General features: G+C 59.8%; 2 protein-coding genes across 8 annotated transcripts in view; one reads left to right on the top strand and one right to left on the bottom strand.

Annotated features, from left to right (window-relative positions):
• The window catches only part of DCST2 (DC-STAMP domain containing 2), a 15,362-nt gene extending 13,210 nt beyond the window's left edge, over positions 1–2,152 (top strand). The window contains exon 15 of the mRNA XM_003259375.1: positions 1,912–2,152. Coding sequence (XP_003259423.1) covers positions 1,912–2,128 — 217 coding nt within the window. The 3' untranslated portion in view covers positions 2,129–2,152. The remainder of the gene's footprint in view (positions 1–1,911) is intronic.
• On the bottom strand, positions 2,147–18,025 carry ZBTB7B (zinc finger and BTB domain containing 7B). Of its 7 annotated transcripts, XM_030824369.1 has the most exons (7): positions 17,965–18,004; positions 17,710–17,810; positions 10,268–10,407; positions 9,652–9,751; positions 6,582–6,660; positions 4,860–6,019; positions 2,149–4,454 (listed from the first exon to the last, which is right to left on the bottom strand). In XM_030824369.1, the coding sequence occupies exons 6-7, from the start codon at positions 6,011–6,013 to the stop codon at positions 3,989–3,991; spliced, it is 1,620 nt and encodes a 539-aa protein (XP_030680229.1). In that variant the 5' UTR covers positions 6,014–6,019; positions 6,582–6,660; positions 9,652–9,751; positions 10,268–10,407; positions 17,710–17,810; positions 17,965–18,004; the 3' UTR covers positions 2,149–3,988. The 7 variants fall into 7 exon arrangements, with proteins under 7 accessions (XP_030680230.1, XP_030680231.1, XP_030680229.1 ...); XM_030824372.1 differs by having other exon boundaries at positions 4,860–6,660; positions 17,982–18,025; XM_030824370.1 differs by lacking the exons at positions 9,652–9,751; positions 10,268–10,407 and having other exon boundaries at positions 2,147–4,454; positions 17,965–18,021.
• Between the last annotated feature and the right edge of the window lie 1,238 nt (positions 18,026–19,263).

A 19,263-nucleotide genomic window follows, 5' to 3' on the forward strand; every position in this document is an offset into this window, starting at 1 on the left:
AAAGGCCGGGCGTGGTGGCTCACGCCTGTAATCCTAGCACTTTGGGAGGCTGAGGCGGGCGGATCACTTGAGGTCAGGAGTTTGAGACCGGCCTGGCCAACATGGTAAAACCTTGTCTCTACTAAAAGTACAAAAAATTAGGCATGGTGGCAGGTGCCTATAATCCCAGCTACTTGGGAGGCTGAGGCAGGAGAATCACTTGAACCCAGGGGGCGGAAGTTGCAGTGAGCCGAGATCGTGCCATTGCACTCCAGCCTGGGCAACAGAGCGAGACTCCATCTCAAAATAAATAAATAAATAAATAACTGACTCAGAAATATGGTATGTGGCTCCTACATCACTGTTGCCAGGAGTTTGATAATGCTTTTAATCTAATGAGTGCTGTAGTTTGAAAAAAAATGTAAGCTTGATGGTGAAGAGAAAGAGAGTTAGCTTCATAGAACAAGAAAGTAGCTTGAAGCGGATTCAGCACTAAAAGCGTTTTCTAGATCTAAGGACAGGAAGATTTGAGCATTTAGGCAGTGTAAAAGAGTGTTGGGGAGAGAGGTTTGGGCTCCAGGGCCAGGTGGACCAGGTGGCCTGCCTGAGAAAGGAGCAGGCTGGCAAAGGCAGAGGGGGAGCGTATAGGTTCCCCTGAGCAGCTGAGCCCACTCCAGCCTGGTGGCCTCGCTTGTCTTTGGGGAGTAGGAGGCAATAGCACCTGCTGAGAGAGCAGAGCAGGCGGCTGGGAGTGGAATAAAGGTTTCAAGGAGTGGGTGGTAGAGGTTGAAAGACCTGCTGTGGCAAGTGTGCAAAGAAGCCGACTAGGGAGGTTAAGGGATTTCCAGGTAGCGTCAAAGGCCCAGATGATGCTGGAAGCCGTAACTTGTAATGATTGCTCCAGTGCGCTTCGTTATGTGATTTTCTCTGGCAAATGTGGTAGCCCTGAATAGGATTCATGGGTGGAGGGCTTTTTCTGGGCAGGTCAGGAGGACAAGATGGAGTGAGAATTGAGGTGTCTTTGGTAAGAGTGTCTGAGATGACTGGGGAAGAGGAAGGGCTAAGGTCCCTGGGGGCAGCCCAGGGTCTCTGTCTTGATGACGTGTTAGAGCAGGGGCAGTGGCCAGGAGGGAGAGCTGGCTGAACAGGAGGGGCTCAGAGAGGGGGCCATGGCCAGGGAAGAACTCTGGAGTGAATCCAGTGAAAGGCCAAGGCTGAGGAAGACGTCTGAGTGGGAACAAAGATGACAGTCAATAGGACCAAGGAGGTTAGGGATTGAGAGGCCAGAGAATTGGATGAGTCCTCTAACGAGGAGGTTGCAGGACCATACAAACAGCAGGAGTCCAGAGCCGGCATCTTAAACAGATGTGGCAGGTGTCTGGCAGGCCTGAGGAGACAGCCACAGCGCTGGTGGTACAGCTGTCATGGCAGCCAGGGGCTTTGCAAAAAAACACTACAGGCCAGCTGGGTTTGAGAAGGTTAAGCTGCCTCCTCTTGGGAGGACTGCAAAGAAAACTGTCCAGTGGGCACATTCCAGTATGAATGGGGCGGTGGAGGTCATGGTGAGTCAAGAAGTTGAAGGGGAAGCAAAGCTTTCTTTTCAGAGGTTCTAGAGGGCCCAGTGAAAGGATAAGCTGGGTCAGCAGAGGGGACAGCTTGAGCCTTGAGCAGGTGTGACCACTGAGGTCACTAGTGATTCTGCCCTTCCTAGCCATGTGGCCTCAGGCAAGTCACTGCCCCCGCTCAGCATCAGCTTAAAATCAGAAAATATCTACAGCCATGGGCTGGTACGCCTCATGGGCCTGAGAGAGCAGGAGTTGCTCAGAAGGAACAGGAGCCGGATCTGAACAGATGGGGCAGGGCAGGGGGCAGGGATGCACCTGTGAAGACAGAAGGTGGGTGATCTGGCCACCCCCTTCCTCTCCTCACTAGTGACCTGGATGAGGAGAAGGGGCCTCAGCAGAGGAAGCACGGGCAGCATCCCTTACCTGAAGCCCATCAGCCTGTCAGCATTCTCACCAGCCCTGAGCCCCACAGACCACCTGAGACATCCCCCGCCCCCAAAGCAGCCCCCACTCCAGCTTCAGAACCCTCAGTCCCTCTCTCACCTCCCTCTCTTCCTGATCCTTCCCACCCACCCCCCAAATAAACCAAAAGTGGACACAAGTGTGAATCTTAAATTATTATTATTTCTTCCTGTCGCTTACACCCAAGGTGGGGGAGTTGGGATGGGGGGAACGGAATAGGAGGGGGGGAGTGCCTCTCCCCCTAAGGCACTGACTGGGAAAGCCGAAAGTAGGGAGAAGGGAGGCCACATTGTCCCCACTCTCTGGGGCTGGGCCCCAGGTCTCCCCAGCCCTGGGCTCCCCCCATCACCTGAAATGCTAAGATGAGGCCCAGGACAACCTGATCTCCCCGCCACCCCAATATATTACATCATCACTTTTTAAATAGATACAGGGACTGGTCCCGCTACCCCCTCCCTGTGACCCCTCCCCACTGTTAGGGGTACCTGGGCAGCTGTGCAAATGGGCATAGGGGTGCATGGAAGGGAGGAAGAGCACCGGGCCCCTGAACCTGCCCCTTTTAAGGAGGGGGAGGAGCCGTCAGGCCAGGAAGGGGAAATAGTGCAAGGCAGAGCCCAGGCTGCAAAAGGGGTCCAGCACCCAGCGAGGAAGGGGGGGTGTCCCCCACCCCCAGCAGAATTGGGTAATTAAAAATCTGAAACTAGATTTCAACAAGACCAACAGAAGAGGCTATGTACAGAATGGGGGTGGATTCAATCCTAAGAGAAGAGTGAGGGGATTATTCTCCCCTGCCTGACAGGAAGCCCGGCTGGCAAGGATCTGGGAAGGGGATCACTTTCCCACAGGTCCGCAGCCCCTTTTCCTGCGGCCAAGTGAGAAGTTCTGTGCCCACTGCCTTGGCAAGGGGGCGCCGCTCACCAGCTGGGGTGGATGAGGAGCGTGAAGACAGCTCGCTCCAGTGGCCGTGGGGGGCGCTCGCCCACTCAGAGCATGGCCGCCAGATGGCGCCGGCTCGCCCGCTCTCCACAAGGCTCTTCCAACCCCTTACCCTGTCCCACACCCTTCGCTGCGCCAGCCCGGGGGCAGCGTGAGTCAGGGGCGGCAGCGGTGGCGGCGGCTCCGGCTCGCACCTGGGCGGGGAGGAGATGGGGAGGAGGAGAAGAGGGTAGGACGCCGCCCGGCCCGCCCTGCCCTCTGGCCCCGGGGAGGGAGCGGCGGGAACAAGACATTCCCTGCCCAGGGCCGCGGGGAGGGAGGGACAGGGAGGGGAGTGGAACGGAGCGGCTCCCCTAGCTGGGCGGGGCAGCCTCCACTGCCCCCAGGGGCGGGCGAGCCAATCAGGCCACCCCGCCCCCTTCTCCACGACCCCATGACTCAGCGCCGGGAGCAGGGCGGAGGGGGACTGGGATGGCTCCTTCCTTACAGGCCCAGTCCCCCAGTCTTTCAAGCTTCCACCTGGCTTTCCCCCACCTACCCTTCCTTTGCCGGCCCCCTTTGCATAATTCACTGCCAGGAAAAAGGAACAGAAACCAGGAAGGAGGGGTCTCGGAAGGGAGGGGCAGTCCTTCACCCCCTTACACAGCCAAAACCCCCAAGGGGCATAGGGGCGGGGCAAGGCTTTGGTCCCAAGCCCCCACCCCCTAGAAACCCGCATAGCCGAAGTGGGACCCACAAATCAGAAATACATTATTGCTTCTACTCCCCAGGAGCAGCTGGGGACAGGGACCCCACTTTTACAATACAGCTGTAAATATATACACAATATATGTATCACTCCATGGGGCATCACCCCAATTTGGGGAGTCTCTGCCCCAATACCTTCTTAGCTTGGAATTGGAATGAGGGCTCTGGGAGGAAGGGCTGGTGCTGATGCCAGCAAGGCTCCGTGCCCTAGACCCCTGCTGTGTCTGTCCTGCATGCTCCCACTGCTTGGCATGGGTGTCCCCGGCCTTGTGCTGCTTCAGTCTGGCCCTCGTCCCTCTTTAAGAGGACTCCATGGCACCTTCAGCCTGGGGTGTGGTGGGTGCCCCTTCCTCCTCATCGTCATCAGGGGGCCCCGGGGTAGAGACTGGGGGCCCAGTGGGGGCTGACTGCTCCCAGAATCGAGCTAGAGAGAGGCGGAAGGTGTCCAGGTGGCCATTGGAGAGGTCGAGGCCAGCGGGGGATGCAGCAGCGGTAGAGGGTGGCGGGTAGTGGGGTGGTGCATCGTCCTTGCGGCGCCGTCGGGTGCGCACCTCCAGGCAGTTCTGGCCTTTGAGGTGGCGCTGTAGGTGGTCCTCCTTGGCGAAAGCCTTGTGGCACAGGTGGCACTCATAGGGCCGGTCCCCCGTGTGCAGGTGCATGTGGTTCTTGAGGTCGTAGCTGTGCAGGAAGCGGGCTGGGCAGTGCGGGCACGAGTAGGGGCGCTCTCCCGTGTGCTTCCGCATGTGGATCTTCAGCTTGTCGTTCCTGGCACAGGCAGGGGTGAGGGGCAGGGAGGTATTCAGGATGGGATCCCTGGCTCCTCCTGGCCATACCACCCTGGCCTTGTCCCATCCTTGTCCCTCACCATTTGTTACCCCTCTATTGCCCCAGGAGATACCCTGCTGGCTCGCCTCTAGCTTAACTAGGCCTTGTCATTATCCACTCCTCTGCTTCCAGCACTGCCCTCCCGGGCACCGAATCTTTCATGCTCCAGACCCACCCCCTGCTGGCTTGTTTTCTTCTGCTTTCCTCACTCCAGTAACCCACCCATGCCCCAGTCCCTCCAGGACCACCTACCTCCACCTCGGGTCTCCTAACTTCTTCCCCATCTCCTCCCACCCTGTCCGCTACCCATGGCCCCTGCCGGGCCCTTCCCCACTTGCTGCTCACCGGGTGAATCGAACACCGCAGACCTCGCAGGCAAAGGGCTTCTCGCCTGTGTGGGTCCTCATGTGGCGAGGCAGTTTGCCTGCCCCATGGATGATCTTGTGGCAGACAGGGCACTCCTGAGGCATCTGAGAGCGGCGTTTGCGCACCAGCTTGTCTTGGCTGTCCAGGCCTGGTGCCAGGTTGTCCTGGTGCAGGGAGCTTAGGTAGGCCATCAGGTCAGGATCGATGGCATCCTCATCTGAGCCCAGCTCCTCTGGGGACAGCGGGGGCCCGCCACCCTGTGCCAGCCCATAGGCTGGGGGATATACCAGCTCCTCTTCTTCTTCCTCACCCTCATAGGGTTCGTAGCTCTGGGGCCCCTCAGGAGGGGAGGCAGTTCCTGTGGGAGGGCTGTAGCTGTCCCCCAGCCCACTGCCCCCACTGCTGCCCACTCTGCCTGCCACCTCCTCCTCATCATAGGTCAAGGGATGGGTGGGCACTGTGGGCACCTCAGGGACTAGGTGGTTTGCTCTGGCCCCCTTGGTTTGCAGGAAAGCTTTCCGGGGCTTGCGGCTGCGGCGGGCAACAGGCCGAGGTGGCGGTGGCGGAGGTGGTGGGAGGGGCACCTGTGGAGGACTGTCTTCACCATTGGGAACTCCAGAGGCCGTGGCTGTGGCAAAGGCCTCCAGATACTGGCGGGCTCGCTCACAGTCATCCTCGTCTGGGCTGGGAGCTTCTAGCCCACTGCCCTGCAGAATCTCCATGCAAGCAGCGATGACACACGGGATCTCCAGCAGGCGGGCAGCCTGGAGCACAGCTGGCATGTTGGCGCTGCTGGTGGTCAGTGTGGCTGTATAGGCAAATTCAAGGAGGGCGCCTAGTGCCTCTGGCCCTACAAAGTCCAGCTCACACACGCCAGCCCCTGCTCCCCCAGCGGCCGTCCCGCTGCCCCCAGCCCCCATGACAGCTCCGCCACCGCCCTCAGTGAAAAGCTTCTTGAAGTAGTGGCTACAGGCAGCTAGCACAGCCCTGTGGGTGCGGTATTCAAGGCCCTGCGTCCGGATGGTGAGGTCACATAGGTGGCCCAGCTGGCGCTGCTCATTGAGGCAGCTCAGGAGCTCACTGCTGTGGTCCGGGAATGGAATCCCAATCAGGTCATCCTCGGGGCTCCCCATCTTCTCCTGCAGAGTCAAGTAGAGGGGAGATTAAGAGCGCTCAGCCCATAAGGGTCTGGGGAAAGAGGACCAACTTTAGTCAATACTTATTGAGGGATGACTGCATGCCAGTCACCCTTCTGAGTACTTTACACTCATTTCATCTTCCAGAACGCTCTGAAGTATGATCATCATTTGTTTCACAGACAAGGAAACTGAGGTTCAGACAGGTGAAGTGATTTTCCAAGTTAAGTGCAGAACAGTGTTCAAACTCAGGCAGTGGGCCCGGTCCTTGTTCCTAACCACTATTCTATTCTACTCTGCCTCTGTGGCAGCAGGAGCCCTGCCTTTCTGGCCCTTCCATAGAGGTCCATCTATGTCACCTGCCCCATTCCCCATCTCTTTGGAAGGAGCAGTGGACTGGGAGATAGGTTGCCTGGGTCCTGGTTCAGGCTTCATAAAGAATTGGCCGAAGGACCAGGGGTGGTACTGGCAGCTGGCCTCAGTCATTTGAAAAGTGAGGTAACACTCTTTGTAATGGAACCTCCTCATAACCTGGGGAGAGGCCAATGAGAGAGTTCGGACTCACACTGGACCAAGATCTGCTGGAGGCCAGGCACAGACAGGTGCTTTAACTCAAGTTATCGCTCTCCAAAGCGGTTAGGACACTGTAAAACATATGCAAACAAGAGAAGGCAGCTTCCAAGCATCATCCTCTTCTTCCTCGTGCCCCTCCCCTGGCTACCAAAAGTTCATCTCCCCTTCTAGATCCCCCGCTTCTCCAGGCCAAACGGGAAACACAGCTCCCAGCATCCCTCCCCCCACATCCTCCCCTCCCCCATGGGGCCAAGGAGCAGCCACCCTTTGCTGGGGTGTCACTGGCTGGCGCGGGTGCTTCCTGCCCCGCACAGATAAGCATCACCCCCGCCCCCTCCCCTACTGCCAATGGGCCAAGTTCCAGTCCCACCCCCCACCTCCTCCTCAGCTACTGCCACCCCTCCCTCCCTATTCCAGGAGAGCCCTGTCTCCAGAGGGCCTTGGTCCTGCTCTCTATCCTTTACCCTCCAAGGCCCAGCCGCAGGAGGTGGATGCAGAGCAGCCAGGAGGTGGGTGCAGAGCACCAAGGCTGGCAGAGGTGTGGGCAGGGGTTGGGGCCTGGAAGTGGGTGAGACCTGCTTTAAATCCTGGCTCTGCTACTGTCTTGCTGAATGACCTTGGGAAAGTCATTTCTCTCTGTGCTTCCATTTCCTCAGCTGTGCAAGGAGGGGGTGGAAGTAGTGGCCCCAATGGCTCAGCCCTTCAGCCCTGACATTTTGTGGGTCTGGAGCAACTGGAGACAGTGCTGGGGCCCGGAAAGAGCTGGGCTCTGGAGTCAGCCAGGCTTGAGTTTGAATCCTGTCTCTGCCACCAGTTAGCTCCATGACCTTAAACAAGTGACTTAATCTCTGAGTCGCCTTCCTCATCTGTAACATAGGATAATTCCACCTGACTCCTAGGGTTGTGATGAGGGTTAAATGAGACCAAATATGGCACAATGCCTGATATGCAGTGGGGATTCGATAAATGTTCTGGCCTTGGCCTAGCCTGGGGTCAGATTCCACTATACAGATGGCCTGTTAAGAAAACTACTTGGGGACAGGTCTGCCTTCCTCCCTCAAATCACCGTGAGGGAACCAGGCTACTACTAGCTACATGACTTTGGACAAGTCACTTCCTTTCCTGAGGAGGCCTGTTCCTCATATGTAATATTAAAGACTAGCCCAGATGATCCCTAGGGCAAGTCCCACTGACATTTTGTCAGTGTCCCCTCTGCCACTCCAGCAGTTGTTCAGATGTGGCCATTGATGGGGAAAGGTTTTTTTTTTTGGGTGGGGGGGTGAATGGGGGAGTCAAGCCACACATTTCCTCTTCAGGACACAAGAACTGCATTCTCTGTGTCTGCCTCCCTGCCTGCCCTCTTCATTGCAAGGCCAGGGCTCCTGCACAGAAACCTTGGGTGAGCAGCACCCGCATGTCCTTCTTTGCTTGTAAGCCACATCTAGGCACCCTTAGATAGCTCACCTGTTCCCACCTTAAGTCCGCAAACCACTTCTCTCCCTAGGAAACAAGCCATCTGGGAGCTTTCCCTGCTCCCTTTAATCCTCCTGCTTGTACTTAACAAATGGTACAAGTGGCAAATGGCCCCCAGACTTGGGAACAAACAAAAACCAGGTGGGCAGCAGCAGCAGGAGGAGCAGCAGCAACAGTGGCTGCAGCCACTTAAGCAGCAGTAGGCACCCTCCTGGGCCCAAGTGGATCCTGTCCCTCCTAAGGGGGATGGGTGGGGCTGTCCTCGCTGTCCATTGGCTGGGAGCTGGGCACTGGCAGGCACGTGGCTCACCCCATCCCTCTCCCTCCTTCCCTGCCCACCCCACCCATTCCCGCTGCTAAGCCCGCCTCCTTTCTCCCACCCCAGGGCCAGTCTCCGTGGCAACTTGGTGTGGTGGGGGCGCTGATTGGCTGACCTCACTGTCAGGTCACAGGCTCAGGCTCGTTCACCACGCAACTCACACAGGGATTGGGCAAGGGTGGGTGTTTAACTCCTTAGGCCCAAATCCAATGCCCATGGCCAAGAGGTAGCAATGAAAGAGGGGGAGAGGCAGAGGACATGTGTGGGAAGGAGAGGGTGTTCATAAGATTCTCTAGCTTCTGGGAAACTCCCTTAACCCTTACCCAGGGCTCTAGCACCCATGCCAATATAGATGCCACCTGGAGCTATGGTGGTGCCAACCAGGCCAAGGGGCCCTCCTAGACCCATCATCTGGGAGGGATGGGTGGGGCAAAGGCCTCCCCCTTCTTTCTGTCAGGGTAGGGCACTGGTGCCAGGGTACCCACCCCACCTTGGGCACCTTTCCCACCTCTGCATCCCAGAGGGCCCAGTCCCCTGACGCCCCATGAAGGCGGCCCATCCCCACCCAGTCTGGCATGCCCCCTCTTGCTAAGACCTTGTGGGCATGGGCGTGTGTGGTGGTTGGGGGTGCAGCTGTGCCAGGGAACCGGGCAAGGTCTGTTTGGTCTGTTTGCCTGGTAGGGGGAAGAACTGGGGGCCCCACCCCATCACTCCCCTCTTTCCCGCCACCCCCCCAGGCTCCCCTCACTGTCAGGCCTGCTAGACCGGCCAGGCCGGTGGGCAGCTCTCTTGAAACTGGGCCCTGAGTCAAGCCTGCCCTATCTTTGGTTGGGGGAAGACTTCAGGGTGAGAAAGTTGGGAGGGGGTAAAGGTGGGAGTGCCTATCACCTACCCTTCAGTGCTCAAGGGCACCTGGCAGGGTATGTCCAGCACCAAGAAACCAAAAGGTGGAGGCCACTGGCCTGGTCTTGGAAAGAAAAGGGAGATGGGAACTCTTTCCAGGTTCTGACCTCAGGCAGGGTCCAGTGCAGGGCTGGGGGCCACTAGGGCCAATACTGCTGGCTTGAGCCAGCCGAAGGGCAGGGATAGCAGGCCCTGAACAGGGCAGCTGAGTAAAGCTGGCCCCCCTTTCCCCCACCCTGGGGATTAGGGGAGTGAGGCTTAGTGTGGGGGGCAGCAGGCGGAACCAGGATTAGCAGCGGAGAAAATAGATATGGGCCTGAGACACAGGCACACAGAGCCCCCCCTCCCCAGGTTCCAAGGCCCCTACCTCTAGGCTCTGCCAGGGAGCCTGAGAGGGGCCTGGCCAGGCTTCTCCAGGAGCAGCAGCTTGGGGTGAGGGAGGATGAGGACCAGGCTGTAACATCTTCCTGCCAGGGATGATGGAGAGACCTGAGGCTCTTCCCAACGCTCCTGGTGCCCTGGTTGGCCACCCCTCCCCCTTACTTCTGTCTCCTTTCTCCCTCCACCCCCAACCCCAACTCCAGCCTCAGGTTCTCTTCCTGTTTTTTGGAGCTAAGTTTGCACGAAGCCATGGCTTTGGCCTGCGTCTGGACCAGGGGGGTGGGGAAATTGGACAGCCAGTCCAAAGTCCTAAGGGACCCAGGAATCCTTGTTCCCCAGCTTCCCCCACCACTTCCCAGGGCCTCTGGGGCCCAGGAGCTGCAGCCATCTGGATTGCCCAGTTGGGGAGGGAAGGTAAAGGGGCTGAGCCTCTTCTCACATGAGGACTAGAAGGGCTTCAAAGAAGAGGTTCTCTGCCCAGGGATGCTCTGACATTTATGGAGCCCTTCTCTCCCCACCCCAGCCCCTCCAAGCTTGTGCATGCCTTCCCCATCCCCCATATGACGCTTCCCCCTCCTAACCTCACCACCCCCAGCACTCACACTTCCTGGGGGCCGAGGCGGGGAAGAGAGACCGCAAGCCACGAAGGGGGAAGGAGGCGAGGGGAGTTGGCTGCTTCCCGGTGCTGTGGGGGTTAAGTCTCTGCCCAGCTCCAAATCCCCCAGTCCTGGTTCTGGGGCTCCTGAAATGAGGGAGACCTTAATGCTTCCCTACATTTTCTTTCCACGACACCAGCCCTTGCCCATAGCCCCTTAGTCCCCATCAAGGGAAATATGAGGGAGATAAAATATGGCGGAGGAAGGAATGGGGGCAATTCTCTCAGCCTTCGCGCTGCCACCTTTGAGTATTCCCTGCCGTCATCCAGCCCTCACTCTTGCCCCTCTCTTGGCCTCCTCGTTCTGTCCCCTCATTGCCTCCTCCGACCCTTGTCTTCCCTCCGTAAGTCCACCCTTTGCTTTCCTTCCTTCAGCCCTCCCCGAACTCCGAACCCTCTCCACCACATCAGTGTCCCTAGGCCTCCTCCCAGGAACTGTCCCTGCCTCTCCTTTCTCTTCCCCTTGGTTCTCTCTTGCTCAAACTTCTCCACTTTCTCCATTGGCCCCCTACTCCAAGCATCCCTTCCCTTCTCCCCAGGCATGTGAGGGTGGAGAGCGGCAGAGGAATTAAATCAGGGACCAGGGCTGCCTTCTAATGCCTGGTCTTGCCAAAAGATGGTTGAGTTCATCCATTTTTGGATGAAGCAGGGGACCACAATTTGGGAGCCAGTTGGGGAGAATGAGTGGTGGAGGGGGGGTTTGCATCGACAGCGGATGTGGGGTGGGGGTGGGGGGACAACCGGTGCCTCTCCGCCCGTCAGAGTTTCCAGCCCTGGAGCTGCTGGACTTTCCCCGGAGGGTGCCCACCCTGGACCAGGCAATTGTCCACTTGGACAGACTCTGGCCATCAGGGTTCTCAGCAGGGTCTGCCTGGACAGTGCCAGCTCCCCTTAGGGCCTGAGGAGACTGCACAAGGTGCCAGGGTCTGCCCTGTGCCCACCCCCTCCCCCCCAGCCTAGTGTCTCCGGCTGGGTAACCGAGCTGGCTGGTAACCCCACACCCGCCAAGCCGCCGGCAGAAACCTGAGCCCCCCAGCCCCAGAGGACACCCCAGCCCGATCTCCGGAGCCCGGCTCTCTGCCAGCCTGTCCAGCCTCCTGGCCTGGCCCAGCAATCACTCAGTTCCTATAGGCCCCTCTTCTGCCTCTCCTGATCTGCTCGGGTCCCCTTAAACACTGAAGCCTCCCCACATTCCTGCTTCTCAAGCCCTCAGTTCCCTAAACTCTCTTGTGAAGTCTGGGCACCCTCTTCCTGGCCTGTTTTTCAGTCCTCTGACCCTTGGCTAATTCTAGGCCTCCAAGCCCCCCTGGGGCCTGATCTCCCAAGCCAGAGCAGGGCCTACTCACCTGAACGCTGAGGGGCCTGGCGGCAACTCCTCCTGGCCCCTGGGGGCAGCAGGTTGGGACAGGTGGGGGAGGGCCAGGCTTGGGGGGAGGTAGGGTGGCTGTTCCCCGCTCCAGCTCCCTCCTTCAAAGGGGCCGCCCACGACCTGGCCCAGCCCCTCCCCCCTACAGCCTTAACCCTCTGGGTGCTGTCCCCCCTCCCCCCAGCTTGGAGGGAGGGGTTACCAGAGGGCTGGCGGCGTGGGAGAGGGCCCAGAGTCTCTGCCTGTGGTGCCAGAAGCCCCAGCAGAACCCACCTACTCCTGTCCTTACTCAGTCCTAAAAGAGGAAAAAGGTGAGGGGTAAGAAAGGTAGGAGCTGGGACAGTCCAGGAGGACAGAGATGAGGAGGAGCAATGGGAGAGGCTACTGGAGGTGGGACCAGGAGAAGGAAGAAGGGAGGGGAGGGGACAGAGGCAGCAGTGGCCAGAAGAGGGAGGAGGGGAACCCTGGACAGTCAGTGCCAGGGGTGACAGGTGCCTGGGTCCTAGCCCTTCAGAGTATGTGGGATGGGGACCACAAGGAAGCCCTCCAGACCCCAGCAGGCTCCTCAGTCCCCCTGGGAGCTGGCCGAATTCTCCCTACCCTGTACTGGGCTGGGGCCCTCAGGGGCTGGGCAAGGCGGCACCCCGCCCTCCCCATAGCCTCACCCCAAACCCACTCACATACCACAGTTCCTTGCCCGGGTGCCAACCCCTGCCAACCAGGCCAGGGGGCAGCACTCATGCCAGCCCCCAATAGCCAGGGGGATCGGGGGAACAGAGCTGGCCTGAGGGGGATAGACAGATTGGGGGAGCTGTGGGCACCGAAAGAGGAAGGAGCCGGGAGGGGGCATCTGCTGGGAAGCGCCTAGCCCCACCCCTTGCGCAAGCTGCTGCCACCCTGGCCGGTTGGGTGGGACCCGCCTGGGCCTGAGGGGCAACTCAGGAGAGCTCTGAGCCCAGACATGGATGGGCCACCAAGTTTCACTTAAACAACTCCTGGGGTCCCTTATTCCTGGAATGAGGGGTCCCCTAGTGTCCCCCAGACACTAGGCCATCCCAAGTCCTGCTAGGCTTGGGGGTGCCATAGAAATGCCCCCTAAAGTATCCCCTCCCCTTTCCCCCAACAGCTGCTGGCTCAATGCCGCTGGCCTGCTGCCCCTCACCAGCTCCCGGCCCGGTTGGCACCTACCCACCAGGATGCTGGCAGTCCTGCCCTCCTCTCCCTCCTACCCCCCTGCTCCCAGCGCCCCATGCCAACTGTGGGCCTGAGGTGGGGGAGGGTCACCCTGTGCCTTGGTGCCAGCCAGACGGGCCCAGGCCCCTAGGCCCTACAGATAAGGCCTAAGACCCTGTTCTCAAGCCACCTCCTCAAGAGGTAGCACACTGGTCAGGGCCTACACAGAGAGAGCCTAGGAGGCAATGGGCAGCCCTGTGAGCAGTTAATGAAGGCTCCACACCCCAGGGTGGGGGCCAGTGTCTCTCCCTACCACCAGGTGCCAACCTCCCGGCATTTCCCCTGCCCAAGCATTTGCTTGGGCACCAAAGTCCCTGCAATTCCTGAGAGCCCTAGTGCCTGCAGCCTGCGAGGGAGTGGGGTGGGGCTGCTCTCTGCCCTTTGATCCCCATAAAGGGAGGGAACCAGCCTAGAGGGCAGGGGGCAGGGAGGGAGTTCATGGGGCCCCTCTGTTTCACCCCTGCCAGGGGCAGCAGGGCAGGGTGTGGGCATCTTTTGGGTGGGGCCCTAAGGTGAGGACGGGTAGCATGTCTCAGCAAGACAGATGGATGTCAATCATAGGTACACAGCATCCCATGGCAATGCGATAGCAAGAATAAAGTGGGGGGATACAGAGGGTACCCACATTCCAACCCATCCCAGTTCTGGCTTTCACCCTCATCCAGAAACACTTCCAGACTCAGCCGAATTGAGAGCTCAAGGACTACAACTCCCAGTGTGCACCACAATTGCTTTGTATGTACCTTGGGAGTTGTAGTCCCCCTTGAGAAGCTCTGGGTTCTCCTCTTCCCCAGAGCCTTGCTGATGGGTGGGAAGGGCAGATGACTTGGTCGTGAATCTCCAACAGGGCTAGGTTTAACAAGAGGTAAAAGGCTAGGATGTCCGTGGTGGAGGAAAGAGGACCCCTGCTCCCAGGCAAAGGGGGAGGAAAGGAGGAAGGAAGGAGGAGAGGATGTCTGTTGAAAGGGGCATATGGGTGGGGAGGAGTTGGGGGGACGGTGGAAACAGGAAGGAAACTGAAGCCAGAGACATGAGGTCGAAAGTAAGGGCCTGGGGGAGCCCCACTCTGAGGCCTGTCAGGGACTGGGATGGCATTTCCCCATGTCATTCTGTTGGCCTGGGAGGAAGAAGAGGAATCAGTGATGTCAAAAGATAGCAAATTGATATATTTATGGGGGATCACTGTTTCATTTGCCTGCCATCAGCCCTCTTTTGCCTGGGGCACCTTCGACCCCTGAATCTGGCACAGGTATTTGCTGACTGGGAAGCTCTGAAGGCTGACCTGGTTCTGGGGAGGATAGCAGGCAAAGGAAGGGGTTTGGGGAGATCAGGGCTAGGCCTGATGGTGAATATGGTAGAGGTATATGTGGGGTTAGGCCCAGGTGTGGTCAGGGCAAGTGCTGGCAAATGAGAATGCTATCCTCCAGAGCAGAACCATGGCATCTGGAGGCCTCAGGGAAGAGAGGGCTAAGATGTCCATCCCAAACTGTGGGGCAGGATGAAGACGGCAGCCCTCTCTGGTCTCCCTGGGGAATTTGTTAAAGGTAGCTTTGTCCCTGTGCCAGTGAATATTAAAGATGGCAACTCAGGGGGCCAGGTGGTAGCTGGGTGCCTTTCCCTAGTAGAGGTAGAGGTCAGAAGTGGGCAGAGGACCTGCTTTGAAGCCACTTTTCCTGGGCTCCCCAAGGCTCTGGGACAGATGCTGGCAGGCCCCAGCCAAGACTCTTGCCAAGACCTAGGCCTGGCTGGGTGTGGGGGTCTTTCTTGTCCCCACCCCACCAAACACTTGATGGTGGATGACAGCAGCTCTATCCCCTTCCTCCCAGTCCCCCGGGCCTGCCCTGGCGCCTGGCCGCTTCTGTGTTGGCAAGAGTGGGGGGGAGGGGGCAGCGAGGCAACTTCAAACTGTCCGGGCAAAACGTCAAGTTTACTCACGAGTTTACTCAGCACAAGGAGGGGGAAGAGGCCAGGGCAGGCACACCCCATGCCAGGGTCCTATCCATCTGCCTGTCCCCACCTTCCTCCCCCACTGTTCTCTCCCGCCCTAGGCCAAAACAGGCATAGGCCCTAAGGCCTGGTGTCAGGGCAGTCTTAACTCTCAGGAAGGTCAGGGAGCCAAGCGGGGCAGAGGCAGGAAGCCCCGCAGTAGGCCCAGAGGCTTCTGTCAGAGGGCAGTGACCTGCCTGGAGCCCATTCTCTACTCATCTTGGGGCCTTGGTCTTGGGCCAGAAGAATTGGGTCTCTCAGCCATTAAGAAGGGGGCAGTACCAGGCCAAACCTCCTCCATCTGAGCAGTCCCCTGGGCAGTGACTTCTGACCCCAAATGCCCAGTCCTAGGCTGTCCCTCAGTCTGATGCCATCCAGGCAGCCATAGGATGAGGGGCTGGTTCTCTCAGTCTTGGCTTGGAATGGGGGGCTGGTACCCTATCTGACCTACTTCCCTTTCCTCCCCACCTGCTTTCATTTGCTTCTCTCCCCCAGCCTTCACTGTCCCCACCCCAGAGCGCTCCGCCCCCCATGCCTGCTGGGCCCCCTCCCCCACCCTTCCCCAGGGTGCCAAGTGCAGGCACACAAAGGGCCTGATGGTGCATTGTTAGCCCAGCCCCCGCTGCCCGCCGCACCCTCCCTGGGCAGGCACTAGGCCAAGGAGGAGCTGGGGGCCCTGGGTGCCAGGGGGCACCATGGGGAAGAGGAAGAGGACAGCACCTGTCTTCCAGACACTGGGGTCTACATCAGCCAGAGCTGAGTAGTGATGAGAGTCCCATTAGAGCAAGCCTGTCTCCTTGACACCTGAGCCTAGTGGGCACTGCCTTCTTTCTTCCCCAGAGCCCCATTCTGGTGGTATTAACCCCTTTTTGACCCCGTGCCAAGGCTGGGGGTGTGTGGTACCCAAGGGAGGGGACAGTGTCTGGGGGTGCCAGCAGGTTGTGTTGTGCCCACAGCAACCATGTAACAGAGGCACGCTGGGGGAGCTGGGGTCCCGGGGGCCAGGGACAGAGGCACTGACAGAGATTTCTCCTTGTTTCATCAGCTGCTCCAGGGGGAGACCCCTGCCCTTCTCCCCAGTTACCACTAAGGAGGAACACTAACTATCACCCAGACATAGTCACAAATATGTCCCTCTTTAGCGCAGCACAACACTCCTTATGTCCACTCTCTCCTCCCCAACCTGATGTCTACTCCATGCCAGCTCTCCCAGCAGTGCCAGGCGGGTACAGGGGTGACCAAACCAGTTGGTGTGTGTAGGGCAGCAGGAGGCAACCCCAGAATCCTCCAGGCCTCATCCCCACACTCACACATACTCCCTTAGGGAACAGACAGTTCCCATCCTGGTTTAACCCCTCACAGCCCAATCTGGTTCCCCCGCCCCTGATAAGCGGTCTCCCTCCTCCAGGAATAAGTTGGGGGAAGGGGGAATAGCTGCGCTGACTCATACCCATTCTCGGCTGCAGCTAGGGGTCTCCAAGGCATTCGGGCGGGGGTCAATTCAAGAACACCCTCCACCTGGCCCGGAAGCCAGGACAGCCTGCCGGTCTCCCCCTCTCCCCAGCACCCACTTCCGGTGTCCCAAACTAGGTCAGCAGCGCTCGTTTCCTGTGGGTCAGCTAGCACCGGCGCCTCTGCCCCTCCCCTGCTCCGGACCCAGGCTCCCCGCCCCCCTGCCCCCCAGGGCGCCCCGAGGTCTCACCACGTCTCAGCCGCCCTTTGATACGTGGGGGTTGTGCGGGGCGGGGGGCAGGGGACCCGCCCTCTCTCTAAACACCAGCAGGGCCGGGGCGCTTGGGCAGGCACGTGTCCGGGCACAACCCGCTGCCCACGCCGCCCCCCCACTCCCGCCCCCACCTCGCTCTGGCCGGGACACGTCGCTCTCTTACTTGGGATGGGGTGGGAGGAGGGAGAGAAAGCTGGAAATTGAAAGCAGCGACCCCCACCCCTTTGAATGGCAGCCTTCTGCCAGGCTCACTCTGTAGGTTCTACAACAACACAGTAGCGACCCCCACTCTGGGCTGGGGCAGGTGCGCCAGCGCCGGTGGGGGGACGGGTAGTAGGTAGGAGAATTCTTCCTAGTCACCCGCCCTCGCTCTCGGGTTCTGGGGGCATGAGCTGGCGTGGAAAAGGTAGCGGCGGGACTGGAGCCTGAAGGAAGGGAGTGGGATTGAGGGGCAGGGAAGAGAGCGGTCGTTCTATGTCGGTTCAGAGGTTGTTGCTGAGCCCCACTACCGCTGGAGAGAGCGCGGCTCTGGAAGCGCAAGAAACCGAATAGTCCAGCCGGTAACTTTCCCCCAAGCCGCGGCTCCTCCTGCGCCCCCCCAACCCCCATGCAACTGGCCTGGGGCCAACCCACCGCGCCAGGGGGCGCGGGGTGGGGGGGGGGGTGCGCGTTGTCCTAGTTAGAGTCCGTCAGCGTTTCCATTCCCTCAACTCGGTCCGGTCTGGGGTCTCCCCCTAAAGTCACGAAGGAGACTGGGGGAACGCTCAGCGTCGCCTCACCCCCTCTCCATCCCGAAGCCGCCTGTCTGTCTGATCCCAGTAGAAGTGCAGAGAAACTTTCTGGGGACCCTCCGCCTAGGGTTGGGGGGCATCCGCAGTTCCTTCTCTGTCTTTCCTCCCAGTTAAAACCAATTCCAGAGACCGGGGGTGTTGGGAAAGCACAGGGAAGGGGAGTGGTGGGAATGTGATCTGTATGCGTGTGTATGTGGGGGTCCCACTTACAGGACGGACGAAGGACACTGCAGTAGTCTCGAGCCTAGTGAACCCCAAGCCAGGAGACAAAAATGGGGTACACTCACCTCTCAGCCGTCGGGTCCGCTGGCTGGAGCTGCTGAGGCTCAGGGTGTGGGAAGAAGCGCGTCCCCCACCAGGCCCGGGGGCTTGGGGCCCTGCTGCGGTCCTGGTCAGAAGGCCGCGGTCAGTTGTTCGCCGCTCGCTGCTGGGGGGCTCCTCCTCCGCCGCCCTCGGCCTCCTCCTGCCGCCCGCCCCCCCTCGGCCGCCAAGAGCCGTACATTCACCTGGCTCCCACCCGCCCCCCCCAGGGCCCGCCTCACCTGTCCTGCTGTCTCACCTGTCCTCCAGCTTGCTTTCCCCCCATCCCTCCCCTCCCTCCCCCCGCCCCTACCACCCCCCAAACTCCCCCCCCAACACTTAGCAACACCCTCTGTCACTTCCTGGTTTTTCACCCGCCCCCCAGGCCCCCTCCCTCCGCCCAATAAGGACATAAACTTCAACCCCTTCGTCCAGCCAGTGCCTGCGGAACGCAGATGGGTCCCTCCCTCCTTTCTTGCCCCCTTCTCCAAACTCTTACTTAGCTCTCCTAGCCTTTCCCACCCTCCTCCTTTCTCTCCTTCTTTCCTTCTCTCTGTCTCCCTTCACCTGCCGCGGTCCCTTTCTCCCCCCCCTTCTCCTGCCCCTATCTCTCCCAGTCCACCTTAACTCAAACTCCGCCCCCAGCCCCCATCCAGCCCTTTGCTGCTGCTCTGCCCGCCCCCTGCACGCCACCGCCCTGTCCGCTCATTGGCCTGAATACCCGCTCATCTCCAGTAGGTCTCGCCTTGCGTTCGTCCAGGGAGGGGGCGGAGCCGAGGGGCTGGCCTGGAACCTGGAGAGGAGGGGGGAGGGGGCAGTGTCCGCAGCAGCCAGGGAACCGAGCACCCCCTACAGGGGCTCCCTCTTCTTCAAGAGGGGCTTCTGTAGGGTCAGGACGTCAGGAGGGAAGGGTATGAGAGGTTAGGGATAGGCTGGGTGGGGGCGAATTGGGGACTTAGGGTCTTGAGGGAGGGGGTCCCGTGAGGGTCTATAATCAGGTCAGGGACCTAGAAGGGAGCGGGAGGGGGAGCCACCAGGCCTTCAGCTCCGGCCCCTACGCCCCACCCCCTCTCGGAGGGAGCCGAGGAGTTGAGCCTGCGGGCGCCCTGCGTCCCTCCCCACGCGTGACGGTGCCCCGCGGGGAGGGAAGGGCGCCCCAGGCAAGCAGCCTCTGTGCTGTCGCCAGTGCCCGCTGCGGCCTTGGCATTGTCGGAGGGGAGGGGCCCAGTCTGCGAAGGGGGAGGGGGCGCGCTGACGCTTTTGCTCCCCACCTCCATCCCGCGGGTTCCCCAAGTGGAGAAACTGAGTCTCCACCGAGGAGGGATATCTTGACATGGATTCGCTGAGAGATCCAGGTGGCGAGGGATGCCTGGATGTTTTGGGATGTGTGGTATGTGTAGGTTATGGGGAGGACCGGGATAAATACTTAGGAGCCCCCCAACTGAGAAAGGTAGCGGGTGAAGTATGTTTCCGACTGAGCCTGCGGAGCTGCGTACCCCAAAGGGCCCCTCCCACTAGTGTCAAATGGAATCAAATCCGGC

Source organism: Nomascus leucogenys, chromosome 12 (genome assembly GCF_006542625.1).
Source record: "Nomascus leucogenys isolate Asia chromosome 12, Asia_NLE_v1, whole genome shotgun sequence".
NCBI lineage: Eukaryota > Metazoa > Chordata > Mammalia > Primates > Hylobatidae > Nomascus > Nomascus leucogenys.